This window comes from Canis aureus, chromosome 5, assembly GCF_053574225.1.
Source record: "Canis aureus isolate CA01 chromosome 5, VMU_Caureus_v.1.0, whole genome shotgun sequence".
NCBI lineage: Eukaryota > Metazoa > Chordata > Mammalia > Carnivora > Canidae > Canis > Canis aureus.
In genome coordinates, this window is record NC_135615.1 from 74792453 (window position 1) to 74807068 (window position 14616).

The 14616-nt window shown below is 44.8% G+C and overlaps 1 protein-coding gene across 12 annotated transcripts in view; it reads left to right on the plus strand.

The window, feature by feature from the left end:
- The window catches only part of PAFAH2 (platelet activating factor acetylhydrolase 2), a 31708-nt gene extending 18584 nt beyond the window's left edge, over positions 1-13124 (plus strand). For 11 of the 12 annotated variants that reach the window (XM_077899051.1, XM_077899045.1, XM_077899047.1 and 8 more), the window contains 4 exons: positions 1162-1253; positions 3090-3260; positions 5169-5323; positions 11941-13124. In XM_077899051.1, the coding sequence (XP_077755177.1) occupies positions 1162-1253; positions 3090-3260; positions 5169-5323; positions 11941-12035 (513 nt within the window). In that variant the 3' untranslated portion in view covers positions 12036-13124. The remainder of the gene's footprint in view (positions 1-1161; positions 1254-3089; positions 3261-5168; positions 5324-11940) is intronic. The other variant, XM_077899050.1, reaches the window with a different exon arrangement.
- The last annotated feature ends 1492 nt before the right edge of the window (positions 13125-14616 follow it).

Consider the following 14616-nt stretch of genomic DNA (forward strand, 5'->3'; position numbering starts at 1 on the left):
TCACACTCATTCTGTTGGCTAGAACTCAGTTCCAAGGGCACATCCAACTGCTGAGAAAGAGTCTAGCTGTATGTCCAGAAAGAAGAGAGACAGATTTGATTAGCCAGCTGTCTACGCCATGGGGAAACCAGATGCAACTGTAAAGAAGGATAAGGAAGGTCTTTATGTAAACTAATATTATTATTCACAAAGGTAAGTTTTGTGTAAAAAGTGGACGTGTAGATTCACATTTACCTGTCTGTGCATAAGTACGCTCTGCAAAGACACTGAAGAAAACCATTTGGGGGTAGGTGTTGGGCAGCTGTGTGGAAAGGGAATGTGGTACGTGGGTGACTTCACTATATACTCCCAATTTTCAAGGTATATAAATATATTGGCCTATTAAAAAAAGCTGAAGCGGCCATCAACCAAGTTGTTGGTCTGAAGATACTAAGCAAATGGGGAGAATTTAGATACAGAGTCTTAGGATAGAAATTGGGGAGAGCACATGTTCAGGGCAGACGCTGGGCCACAAAGGCCAGAGAGATTTCCCTAGAGCCCCTCAGCAGGTGGCTGCAGTGGCTTCTTATATAACCGTGCCCTGAAGGCTTCTGGGGACAACTAGAAATAGCTACTTACAAAGCATGGAGGAACAAGCAGACTCACTCTGCTGGATCAAAGTCAGAACAGATACCCAGAGGAAGTAGAACCAGAGTTTGTTTTTGCATGAGCGGCCTTGCTTCAGTGGAAAGTGGACAGGCAGCATGAGCTTCCCATTCTGTCTTTAACTTGGTGTCTCTGTCACCCTGTTGGAGCAACTGTAAGACAGGGATCTAGAGATAGGAGACAGTTCTTGTTCCCAGTGTGCTCTGACATGGATGGCTCTGTATGGAATCACATCATTTAGACCTATTCATTTATTCATAGATATTTGATGTCTCCCCTGGTCCAGGTATTACAGATGGTATGATTACAAAAACAGAGATGAAAAACATAGTTTTCAGAATTCCTGACTGCAGAAAGTTGTTCAGCCTGGGGAGCAAGAGGTTCTTACTATGCAGGCAGGAGCTCACCGCTGTATTGTGCTTCTGCATCATTGCCTCACTCTTTGCCTCTTGCCTCTGAATTCCTGAAAGAGCAGTCATGCATTTCTGATTTGGTTCAGTTCTCTGCTTTCCTCAGGGCAACATCAACATGAGCTGCGTGGCTGTGATGGGACATTCATTTGGCGGGGCTACAGCTCTATTGGCTTTGGCCAAGGAGACCCAGTTTCGGTGAGTGTCCCAACGATGCTTATGTGAGCTCTGCACACCATTCATTCATCTAGCAAATATTTGTCACACAAGTGTTATGTGGCAGGCACTGGTTTGGGAGCTAGGGATTCCATGGTGAACAAGAAAACAAGGTCTCTGATTTCATTGAGTTACGTTATTTTGGGAGGAGACAGGCTAGTGAACAACTAGCAGCCAAATCCCCAGCACTCAGGTGCAGGGAAGAAAATAAACTAGGCTGATATACTGGAGTAATTGGAGGTTTCTTTAAGAAAATGACATAAGCCAAGGCTTATAAAGAAGCTAACCATATGAAGGTCTAGGGAAAGATAATTCTGGGCCGAGGGAACAGCTAATGCAAAAGCCTTGAGGTAGAAAGAAACTTGCTTTTTCAGTGTGGGAGAGGCACAGTGAGTGAGGGGGAAGTGGTTCAAGATATGGTCAGAGAGATAACATGGGCTAGATCACATGGCCTTTTGGCCAGAGTAAGAGAGTTCGATTTTATTCCAGTATGATGGGAAACCACCAAAGGATTTTAAGCAGAAGAAAATCCTTTTTTTAAAGTTTTTATTTATTCATTTATCTAATCGCTATGCCCAGCATGGAACTCAAACTCATGACCCTGAGATCAAGAGTCACATGCTCCTCTGACTGAACCAGGCAGGTGCCTCGAGAAAAGTCTTATTTACAATTTAAAAGATCCCTCAAAGGGGCACTTGGGTAGCTCAGTGGGTTAAGTGCCTGACTTGATCTCAGCCCAAGTCTTGATCCTCAGGGTCATGAGTTCAGGCCCTGCATTGGGCTCCACACTGGACAGGGAGCCTACTAAAAAAAAAAAAAAAGAAAGAAATTAATAAAACAAATAAAAGATCCCTCTGGCTACTGTATGAAGAGTGGCTTGTAGCAGGGCAAGACTGAAAAACAGGAGGCTACTTAGAGGAAGGCTATCTCAGTCAAGGGCAGAGGTGATGGATTTGCATTAGGATGGAGAGAGAGGAATTGAGTCATGATAGGTTTTAGAATTTTCAGGACTTGGTGACTTATAAGGTGAAGGAAAGAGAGGAGTCAGGTTTTTCCTTTTGGTAAGGAGATGCTTGTCTTTTATTGAGGTGAAGAATGGAGGAACCCTGGGTGGGGGAGAGGTGCTAATCTTGGGGCCTTAGTTTTGCCCCAGGAGACAGATTACTGCTTGACACACTGGCCATGTGTTTGATCTGTGACCTCCCGTCCACACATGCTATGGTCTCACATAGCTCCTTATGCAGTCAGGGCACTAAGCTCTGTTTTGTTCCCTTTTCTGTTCTGTCTCCCCTTCTAAACTGGAAGCTCCTTAACATCAAGAACCGTGTCACTTATCCCTGTATCCACAGCACAGGGCTAAGCACATAGTAGGTACTCAATGAATGTTGAATGAATAAAATGCCTTCTGAGCAACCTAAGTCAGCTGCCTGAGAGTAGACCCAGGAGAAGGTCTGATCCTTGCTGTCAGTGAGTTTGAGATCTAAAAGGATCTGGAGTACGTGGCTTGCTCTGTCAGTAGAGCATCCGACTCTTGATATCAGAGTTGTGAGTTCAAGCCCCATGTTGGACGTGGAGCCTACATTTAAAATAATAATAATTAATTAGTTAATTAATTAAAATCTAGAATGATCTTTGGTGACAGATAAAAGTGATCTCTATCCAAGATCCTAACTGAAGGGCCTGGGCTCTGGTAATCCCTTCTTGGCTTTCTGAGCCTTTGTCCCACAGAAGGGAAGAGCCCTGGCACTTCCCCCACTGGCCTAACTATTTTTGCCTGGATTTCTGTATGGCAGTTCCAATTGTCTGGTTCTGTCACAGGTGTGCTGTGGCTCTGGATGCTTGGATGTTTCCCCTGGAACATGACTTTTACCCCAAAGCCAGAGGCCCTGTGTTCTTTATCAATGCTGAGAAATTCCAAACAGTGGAGAGTGTCAACTTGATGAAGAAGATATGTGCTCAACATGAACAGTCCAGAATCATAACTGTCCTGTGAGTAAGCCCCAGGATCATCACCCCCAGTGTCCTCTCCATTTGCTACTCAGCAGTGGCTCTCTTAATTTCTTCTAAATTATCTATAAGTTCTACCCATTAGTTCAATACTTAAATTCTTCCTGAGGTGCAAAGTCTTAATTCCTTTAGGATTTCATATCTGTCCTTCTCTGCTATGACCTGATGACAGAATTTACCTGTTGCTTTCTGGGAAAAGGGTATTGTGGAGATTGTAAATTGGAGAGAGAAAGTATGGGTCTGGATGGACTCAAGAGATCCATAACCTCATTCGGGAATTTTATTGAACCTTTTGAAGAGTGTAACTATAATAGACTCTTTTTTTTTTTAAGATTTTATTTATTTATTCATGACACACACACACACACACACACACACACACACACACACACACAGGCAGAGACACAGGCAGAGGGAGAAGCAGGTTCCCTGCGGGGAGCCCGACGTGGGACTCGATCCCGGGACTCCAGGATCACACCTGGACCGAAGGCGGCACTAAACTGCTGAGCCACCTGGGCTGCCCTATAATAGACTCTTGACATTCACAAGATAGACTTTTGGAGACCTTGAATACCTCAATTCAGATTATCTTCCTTAAACCATCGATATTCTGCCCAAGATAAACCATATTCTCTTCACTTCCATTCCTAGCACTAACAGATGGGAGTTGTTTATCACAGAAAGAAAATTTTGAGTGATCTTCAGATAAGTACTGTAATTTGGAAGTGCAGAGAGTTCAGGCGTAGGGCTGAAGGCTCACTGACAAGTCTGTGACTTTCTTCTGCCCTACACTCGAGCCTGGCAGAGCCGAGCAACACATGTGTTAAGGATCCCAGGTCCTATTTCATCAAAACAAGTAACTATATGTCATGGACTTTTGGAATCACCTCTGGTAGTTGAAATGTTAAATCCAAAGCCCTGGAATGCTAGGAGTGTCTTCTCAGTAGTCAGTACTTCTTCCCTTGCTCATCTTGGCTAGGCTCACTTCCTTAGTGCCAGCCCTCCCCTGACCTTTTGATCTCTTGGCAGCAGAGGACTGCTTGACAGTTTCCCCAGGCCACTCAGATTGAGGGTAATGCTGACCTCTGGAGGGAAGGGAGGTGAGAACAGCTGGGAAGGAGTACCCAAGGGTGATTTAACTATTAGCAATGTATTACCTTTTTTTTTCTTATAATATTTTATTTGAATTCAATTTACCAACATATAGTATAACTTCTTAACCTGAGCACTGGATACTCAAGTATCCATTACATTATTCTTTACACTTTTTCATGTGCCTTAAACAATACATTTTTTTAAAGTCTGTTTATCTGCAGGATACCAACCAAATGTTAGCATTTAGATTTCTTCCCTCATTGAATTAAGTAGTAAATTTAGTTGTAATAGTCCAAAATGAACCTAGTGAGAATTGCACTTTTGAATTAAATGTATTTGATATCAAAGAACTTAAATTCTAATCCAGAAACCCATCTTTTATAAGTGTTTGCCCTTACTTTTCTGATTACTTAGGTACAGGCAGGTGATTCCTTTTCCTGTTTACTTTGTGGTACAGTTCTGAAGAAGAAGGAGAGGATGTTTTGTGAATGTTCAGAAGTCACCAGGAAAAAGCCATGGTGCAGTAGTTGATAACACAGAGGAATGGCAGGTGTGACAGGTCCCTCCTTCTCGCCCTGTGTCCGCCCCCCTCCAGCTAACTCAGCCTTTCTCTGCACTGTCAGACGTTGTGCTCTAGGGGTTGAGGTAGCTTTGAAGCTAGGCACACCTGCATTGTGATGAAAATTCGGTGAGCTAATGCATGCAAAGCCCCTTGTACATGGTAGGTGCTTAGCAAATATTTGTGTGCCCTGGCCTCCAGACCCCGATCAGTCATTCGTTTCTCTTTTCCTCTAGTGGTTCTGTTCATCGGAGTCAAACTGATTTTGCTTTTGTGGCTGGTAACTGGATTGGTAAATTCTTCTCCACTCAAACCCGTGGGAGCTTGGACCCCTATGAAGGTCAAGAGATTATGGTGAGGGCCATGCTGGCCTTCCTGCAAAAGCACCTTGGTAAGGAGAGGACTGGAGTTTGTGGGCAGCCTTGGGGGTCCCTTAGATTTTCCTACTAGTGGCCTATACTACCACTTGGGGGTCCCTTAGATTTCCGTTAGTGGCCTATACTACTACCATGTCCCAGATCAGGAAGATTTATGGCAAAAGGAAAGCCTGAGTAAAGGAGAGAATTGCATAGAGTTGTAGAAAGAACACTTAGATAAAAGTTTGGAGATGCTGACTCTGTCTCTTACTACCCAAATGACCTTAGCTGATTCATTTAACTTACGAGTCTTGGTTTCTTTATTTTTTATTTTTATTTTTTAATTTTTATTTATTTATGATAGTCACACACACAGAGAGAGAGAGAGGCAGAGACACAGGCAGAGGGAGAAGCAGGCTCCATGCACCGGGAGCCCGATGTGGGATTCGATCCTGGGTCTCCAGGACCGTGCCCTGGGCCAAAGGCAGGCGCTAAACCACTGCGCCACCCAGGGATCCTTGGTTTCTTTAGTATAAATGGAACTTTCACCTCTCTCCCTCCTCCATTACCTTCATCCTAACTCCTTGCCACTCATCTCATCTGTACCGCAGAGCAGGTTATGATGATAAATGGGCTAAATTTGTAGAAGTGCTTTAAACAAAATAAAGCGTGGAAAGCTTATGGCTAGCGTCATACGTCACAGACCAGCTAAATGGCAAGGTCTGTAGAGGTCTTTGGTCTAGCCTTCTACCCAGAGCAGATCTCTTCTTCCTTCTTCCCTGCCACACTATCAAGCAGCATGGAGTGTGCTGCTATGAGGGTTAGCCCTGTCTGCCTCTCTGTTTTAAGAATGATATTCTAATTAGTCTTTTTTTCCGTTACAAAGACTAGAGATTCACTCATTTACCTTGAGATAAAAAGGAGAGTTTGTTTTTGAAAGTATATCCGCCATGTGGGAAGTGAAGTTACAGGAACCAAGATAACTTACAGGACTGATCTCTCTCTCTCTACCTCTCTCCCTCTCTCCTCTCTCATGGGCTCCATCTCTGTGTCTCTTACTCTCATGACATCTCTGTATCTCTTGCCTCTGGTCTGTATTTTTCTTCTTCTCTACTCTAGTTTTTCTCTTGGTGCTAGCATCTGCTTATTCATAGTTACTGGTTCCCTATCGCTTCAGTTGGCTCAAACCACTCATGGATTGGTCTCTCTACCTTGTGGCATCCTATCATCTCTGATTCCCACTGCTTGTAGCCATATTCTCTTGGATTTCCCAAAATTCCCAAGAGAGACAACTTTATTCTCCCAGCCCACCTTTACCTAACAACGCATTGTAGGCCACTGCCCAACCTAGGCCCGGGCTCTCTTGACCAGATGTCCCTTTCTGACCCAGCCAGCATGGCTGAGGCTACCATTGTTTGCCCCAGACTGATCCCTTGGCAGTGTTGGGTATAGTGCAGTTTCCTTCAGAAGGGGACCAGGCTGCCTTGAGTTTTCAAGGTCACTTAGCTCTAGCCCAAGACCAAGATCTGATTCTTTCTCATTCTCTGCATGTCCTGATTGTCCTGAGGGGACAAGAACTCCCCAAGGAGGTCTCAGACCCCTTGCAGCTCTTTGGATACTCCCACTGGGGCAGTTCCCCATATTGCCATTTATTATCCCCTCTGGATACACTCTTTGTCAGGGTGCTTCTTGAGATGTAGTGCCCTGACTTGGACATTACGTACTAGAGGTGGTATAGCAAGATTGTCACCTCTGTGCTCTGGACACCAGCCTCTTAGTTGCATGGCCTGAGTGCATTAACAGTTCCAAAATTGCCTAACAAATTTGGTTTGGAGTCAGTTTACTTTTAAAATCTATTTGTTTTAGTATGAATGTATTGACTATTTTAACCTAAATTTGCATTTTGTATGCCTGTTCATTTCATCTTGCTCAGTGTGAGCCTTTCTGCCAGCCTGGATTTAGAGACTTTAGGGTTACTAGAGACTTTAGAGCATCACCCCGTCACCTCGTAGGAGAGGAATGGATCTGTGACTCTAGACTTCATTGGGGACTGACTGCATGGTCCTCGGCCCACTTGCTCTGTTAACTATTGGCATCACGTCATTAGGTAAGAGCTAAAGATGACAGGGGAGCCCACCATGGCATGATGGGGCGGGCTGCCTTTAGTAGCAATGTCTGTTGAGCTAATATACTCATTGCTGGAGACCAGCAGAGGAGGAGATGAAAAGGAGAGTCTTCGACTATAGGGAGGTTTTTGAGAACTTGCTTTATGTCAGGCCTTCCGCTAAGTACTTTAGATTCACCATCACATGTAATCCTGAAAATAGACCTCTCTAGTAGGTACTTAACTCTTATTTTATAGATGAAGATATGAACCTTAAGAAATTTAAGTAATTTGTCCAAGGTTATCTGATTCCTAAGTGGCAAGGCCAGCATGTAACCTAAATTGTCTGATTCCAAAGCCCATAGATTTAGTGATGCCCTGTTATGCCAGTGACTCTGATGACCACAATATGCACTTAGTGTTGAGGAGACACAGACAGCAGGTACCTAGCTGACGGAAGGGAAAGAACAGCCTAAAAGAGGAGGTTCCCTGGACAAAGTGATGCTTGTCTTTAATCTTAACAGATGAGTATAGTTCACCAGGGAAGGGGCAAAGTCTGCTAAACAGAAGGCACAGTGGCTTGTGTGGTCAGTTTCGAGAAACTGTTTAGTGTATCTGGCACTCAGGTTATTGAGTTGGTGGAACATAAAGGCAGAGAAGTGGGCAGAAGCCAGATGCATAAGCCATGTGTTTGCTGAAATGAGTGTGGATTTTTATTCCATTGGCCAGGAGAATGTCGTGATTAGACTTGTGTGTGCGGTCCAGCTGCATAATGGAGGACTGGCGATGGGCCTGTCTGAGAGGCTGAGGGCCCCGGTCGGAGGCTCTCATGTAACCAGGCAAGAAGAGATGAGACAGTCTGAAAAGGCAAAGACTTTCCTCTTGGGGCAGTTAGCTTGGCAAAGGGAAGCATTTTGGTGGCCACATGGTACATTATCACCCGGGAAACTAAAATGGATTGTAGTGAGCTGTACCTCTCACCACTCCTAAAAATACCTCTGGGAGCATATCTGCCACTGACCCAGGGAAGTTCTTTCTTTTCTTTTAAAGAGATTGGCGCTTCTGTAGGCACCTTCTGTCTATCTTATTCGTCCTCTCTTCTGATCTCTCTTCTCCTTTCTCTGCAGACTTCTGACACCTTCCCCTCCCCTGTCTCTCAGCTGATGAACTTCACCTCCCTTGTCACTGGAAGGTGGAAGGAGTCAGTACTTCCTCAAAACCCTAGTGCCTCATCTGCCCACCTTTGTGAAGGTACTTAGCCCCGCATCTGCTTACTGTTTCCCAGTCAGTTGTCTAAGGCCAGCCCTTCTACCCTCTTCCATGGACTCAAGCTGATTGTGCCAGCAATTTTTTCCTCTTTATCTTCAATTTGTCTCTCTCTACTTGGTTAGTTTCACCCTGAAATTTCTCTTAAAAGACCCCTCTCTTGACCCCACTTTCCCTTCTAGTTATCACCCCCATTTCCTTGTTCCTCCTAACAGCAAAACTTCTCAAAAGAAGGTCCATCTTTCCTTTCTCTGTTCTTCTCTTTACATTCTCTCTTAAACCCACTCCAGTCAGGCTTTTGCACCCCAGTTCCCCATGAAAACTGCTTCTGGCAGTGAGGCCTGTGACCCTCATAGGCCTCAAATCTGGTGGTGAGTTCTCATTCCTCATCTGCTGGGGCACTTAGCAGCTTCTGACAGCAGTGACGCCCTCCTCTGTGAAACCCTGTGTTCACTTCTAGGACACCCCACTGTGGGCTTTCTCCCATCTTGACGTATGCTCCTCCTCAGTCTACTTTACTGCTCCCACTGCTCAGGGCTTAGACCTCTTCTCTATCCATACCCCCTGATGTCATCCATCCACTCTTGTGGCTTAAAACACCGTCTCAGGCTGCCCACTCCCTGCTATATATCTTCAGTTTGATCTCTCCCATGAACATCAGATTTGTATAACCTACCACCAATGTTTCTCCTTCCAATAGACATCACCAACAAAACCCGATTCCGAATTATTCAAGCTGACATCATTCTTTTCTCTGCTCTCACATCCCCTTTCCAGTCCCTCAGAAGTCCTCTTGGCTCTACCTTCAGACTATGTATGGAATCTCATCACTTGTCCTCACCCCCACGACTGCTATACTGTCCCAAGTCCTTTCTCACTGTCCTTGCCTCTCTACATGGTCTTTTCTTTTTTTTTTTTTTTTAATTTTTTATTTATTTATGATAGTCACACACAGAGAGAGAGAGAGGCAGAGATATAGGCAGAGGGAGAAGCAGACTCCATGCACCGGGAGCCTGACGTGGGATTCGATCCCGGGTCTCCAGGATCGCGCCCTGGGCCAAAGGCAGGCGCCAAACTGCTGCGCCACTCGGGGATCCCCTACATGGTCTTTTCTTAATTGAGTGGCCAAAATGATCCTGATAGAAAGTAAATCAGATCTCTCATGCTTGTGTTCAGAGTTCTCTGGTAGCTCCTCATTTCTCTGAGTGTCAAAGCCAATGTCCAGTGTCCTGTGGGGCTGATATGATACACCCTCGGTCCCTCCTGCCCCTTTCTGCTGCTCCTCCCCAGGCCACCTTCAGTGTTGCTGTACGAGCCTCCAGCACTCCAGACATACCCCCTTCAGGGCCTTTTTACTGCTCTTCCCTCTGCCTGGGACACTATTCCATTTAGTCCCATGGGTTCTTCCCACTTCTGTAAGTCTTTGTGCAACTCTCACCTTAGTGAGGCCCACTCTGACCACCCTTTTTATTTTAGTTGATGTATTTTTTTTTTAATTTTTATTTATTTATGATAGTCACATAGAGAGAAAGAGAGAGAGGCAGAGACATAGGCAGAGGGAGAAGCAGGCTCCATGCACCGGGAGCCTGATGTGGGATTTGATCCCGGGTCTCCAGGATCGCGCCCTGGGCCAAAGGCAGGCACCAAACCGCTGCGCCACCCAGGGATCCCCCTTAGTTGATGTATTTATTTAAGTAATCTCTATACCCAGTTTGGGGCTAGAGCTCATGACCCTGAGATCAAGAGTCAGACTCTCTTGTAACCGAGCCAACCAGGTGCCCCTGACCACCCTTTTTAAAACATTGTACCCTCCCTTCCACCCCTCATCCCCATTTCCCAGGCACCACCACTGCTTCTCTTATGTGGCTCCATTTTTACCTGTAGTACTTATCACCTTTTCCCATCCTATATAATTTATTGTGTCTATTGTTATCTCTGCCTCCTAGATTATGAGCTCTGTGAGGATAAGGGTGTCTATTTGTGTGTGGATATATTTTTAGCACCAAAAACAGATTGGCACATCATGGGTGTGCTTGATATCTCTTGAATTAATGAATATGTAGCACTTACTTGTTGAGGACCTATTCCATGCCAGGTTCCTGGCAGGGCACTGGGAATCCAAAGCTGGGGAAGAGTGGTCCCTGCCTTCTGTCCCAGCTTTTGTTTGTTTTGAACAAAAGCACCATTTGCCTGTTCAGCTGTGCTCTGCTCCCTCAGCCTGAGGCTTTGGACCCTTTTTGACTGTTCTTGCTGGATAGTTAGACCCATCTGCCTCTGATCCCAGGGCCCTCTCTTGAATCCTACCCAGTGTTACGCTGCTTCAGGATGCTGCTGTCTTGTTCTTTCCCTCCCTCCACTGAGGCGGCCCTGAATTTGCATCCACTGGTGAGCATGCGTGCGGCTTCCCTGATTGGAAGTAGGCTTTCCATTTTCTCACCCTTTTTGTTTTGTTTTGTTTTGAAGATTTTGTTTATTTGTTCATGAGAGACAGAGAGAGGCAGAGACCTAGGCAGAGAGAGAAGCAGGCTCCCTGTGGGGAGCCTGATGTGGAACTTGATCCCAGGACCCAGATCACTACCTGAGCTGAAGGCAGATGCTCAACCACTGAGCCACCCAGGCATCCCTTCCTACCCTTATTGACCCAGGTTTGAATTCTGTCTCTACCACTTCTCACCTGGACTGACTTTGTGTGAATTGAGTAGCATCTCTGAACCTCGGTTTTCTCAATGTAATAGGGCTAAAACAGGACTTACCACATAGGGATATTGTGAAAATTAAATGAAACAATGCATGTTTGGCACAGTCCCTAGGATGAATTAACCTTCAGTAAATGCTGCCTTCTGTTGTTATTATCATTATTGAGTTGTTACAGGTTAAGCAAGTCATTTATATAGCATGTTTATAAAAGCACTCAATGAATGGTAGTTACCATACTGTGGTCACCATCATAACCACTTCTCTCTCTTTTTTTTTTTAAGATTTTATTTATTTATTCATGAGAGACACACAGAGAGAGGCAGAGACATAGGCAGAGGGAGAAGCAGGCTCCCGGTGGGGAGTCCAGTGCAGGACTCCATCCCAAGACTCCGGGATCACAACCTGAGCTGAAGGCAGATGCTCAACCACTCTGCCACCCAGGAATCCCCACCATCACAACCACCATAACCGATCCTTTTAGTATCCCTCCTCTCTAGGATGACCCACCAAATCCATGGAAGCTACTCTTTGTTCTAACCTTACAAAGATTTCCCTAACCTTCCTGTTTTTTTTTCCCCCACTCAGACCTGAAAGAGGACTATGACCAGTGGAACAGCCTCATTGAAGGCATCGGACCATCGCTTACCCCAGGGGCCCCACACCATCTGTCCAGCCTGTAGGCACAACCGGCCATTTGTGAAAGGTCACTGGGCTGAGTTACCATTTGGGGCCTGCACGGGGATACCCGTAGCCTCCTATCAAGAACTGGTTGAGATGACCCTTCTTCACAGTTTGAGAGGATGTAATCACACTGCTGATTGGATAACTGGATACTTTGATCTTGGACTTGTTGATTTTAAACTCATGCTGAGACTTGGATCACTTACTGATTGGCAAACTGGCTTTCTGGGAACTGAACCCTGATGGTGTGGGGAACAAACAGTGGGGTAGAGTTGGGGTGCCGGGTTTCTTCAAACCCCAAACTGAGCACTGTTAACTCAGTGGCCTACTCCCTCCCCTTGAGCCAGTGTGGCTTCTGGCGTGGAAGAAATTAAGCCAAAGAGTTGAAGTAAATTTCCTACCTTCGAGACCTTTAGCCCAGCCTAGCACTGTCTCTTCCTACCTCTCAGCCTTCTCCCTCCCGAGGGCCACTTGGTAAGTTCGGAGCACTTTAGGTAACTTTCTAGGATATGGACCACCATCAGATTTTCCGTTTGTTTTTAAGCCTTCTTGTTGCAAGAAACATGGTCAGGCCTCAGACTTGTGAGCCCACAGAGGAGGCAGCAACATTGTCCTCACAGCATAAGGAGAGAAACAGAGGTCCAGAGTGGTATTGTAGAAGCTCTGGATGTCATGGAGGTTTGCCAAAAGTGTATCTTGACAAGAGTCAGCACAAGTTGGTGGAGGTGAAGAAGATAGATTAATGCCGTTAAGTGGCCATTTGAATAAGCCCTCGCCACAAGAGGGAGGCAGTTTGGTAAGTTAGAATTCAGGCAGCCACCCCTAGAGATGTCTAGGAATACTTTGGTCTTGCCTCTTACATCAGATATCATGAGCCTCCAACTTGCTCAGAATCAGGGTACTATAGTTGTCTGTTTTCCGGCTCTTAGGCCCTAGCCTCAAATGTAAGTCAAGATATAGGCTGAATTTCCATTCTGTTCCATTTATAATACGAATGATATTAATACTCATGTTTGCCTAATGATATGTTGGAATATTTTCTTTATTTAATCTGCATTAGAGCAAGATGGCGAGCCATCTGGAAGTAACTTTTCCTTCTGTCTTTCTTTGTTCGCTTACCACTTATGCCCATGTGGGAAAAAAAAAAAACTTTAAAAGGAAAGGAAATCTTCCTAGGGATCTAACTCAAAGCTATCCGAGAACATCAACCTGATACTCTCCTCTCCATTCCTCTAGACTTCATACCTCAGCCCAGGTAGGGGGCCCCAGATGAGGCAGGAGCAAAAGGGAAATGCATCTCTACACAGTAGATCCAAGGTCAGTGCCACCAAAGCAACCTGGGACCATGTCTCCCATCTCTCAACAGCTATTCTTTCTAAGACATGAAACATCAGATCCACTGAGTCTGTGGACCTTGGGAATTCACCTTATAAATTCCGGGGAGATGGAACATAAGGAGAATATCATTCATTAAACCACTGGGCTCTCAAATTCTGTATCCTAGTTTTGTGTCCCAGCTCTACCACTACTAACTGGGTAAATTTGAGCAAATCATGTTCTCTTTCCATCCTTAGTTCCTGAATTTCTAAATTGGGAATCTGTATCATGAATTAAGAAGATTAAATGTAAGGATGTATGACCCATAGGTTATTGAAAAGTGTGTTTCCAGCTTTGCGAACATGTGAGGTTTTTGTAGTTCTCTAATAGCTTTTTGTTTTCTGGCTTTATTGCTTTGTGGTCAAAGAAAATAACCCATGTAGTCTTCATCCTTCAAGATTTTTTGAAACGTGCTTTGGGGCCCAGTGTAAGGTCAGTTTTGTAAATATTCCATATATGATTTAAAAGACTGTATATTTTGAAGTTTTTGGCCTGACCCCTGTGGTCAGGCTGCCAGCCATCACTCTTCATTGGCTTTAATTATCGTGCCAGCCCCTGGCAGCCCTCCCCATTCACTTCAAATTTGTGACATCTGATCAGCCACATTACAACTGTCTAAAATAAAACTAGGTAGTCAGAGAGGGCTTTAGACTTCCTTCTATGAGAATGCATACAGATATTTAATCGAGCCTTCAAGGCCCCATATGGAGCAGAGCCCCTCTACACTCACAGAACCAGTAGATGCCACATCTTGTGCCTGGGGCTGGTTCTGCAGATGATGCTGAGGGACAAGTTCTGGCAGCATTAGCACATGATACCCAACTTCTATCTTAAATAAATATTGCAGGTATGTTTTGCTTGCAAAGAAGGTACTCAGAAACTGGATTCATCTCCTCCATTCAGTTCCTGTTCTGGTAATGACTCATTTATCTAGTAGCAATACTGGAGTAGGTGAATTTTTATATAATTGAAAATCATCCTTTAATCCACAAAATATAATGCTGACTGTTTAGAATGGCAGTCTACCAAAAAGATAATGCACATATTTTCTTAATGTGAGCTTGACCTCTTTTTTTTTTTTTTTTTTAAGATTTTATTTATTCATGATAGTCACACAGAGAGAGAGAGGCAGAGACACAGGCAGAGGGAGAAGCGGGCTCCATGCAGGAAGCCCGATGTGGGATTTGATCCCAGGTCTCCAGG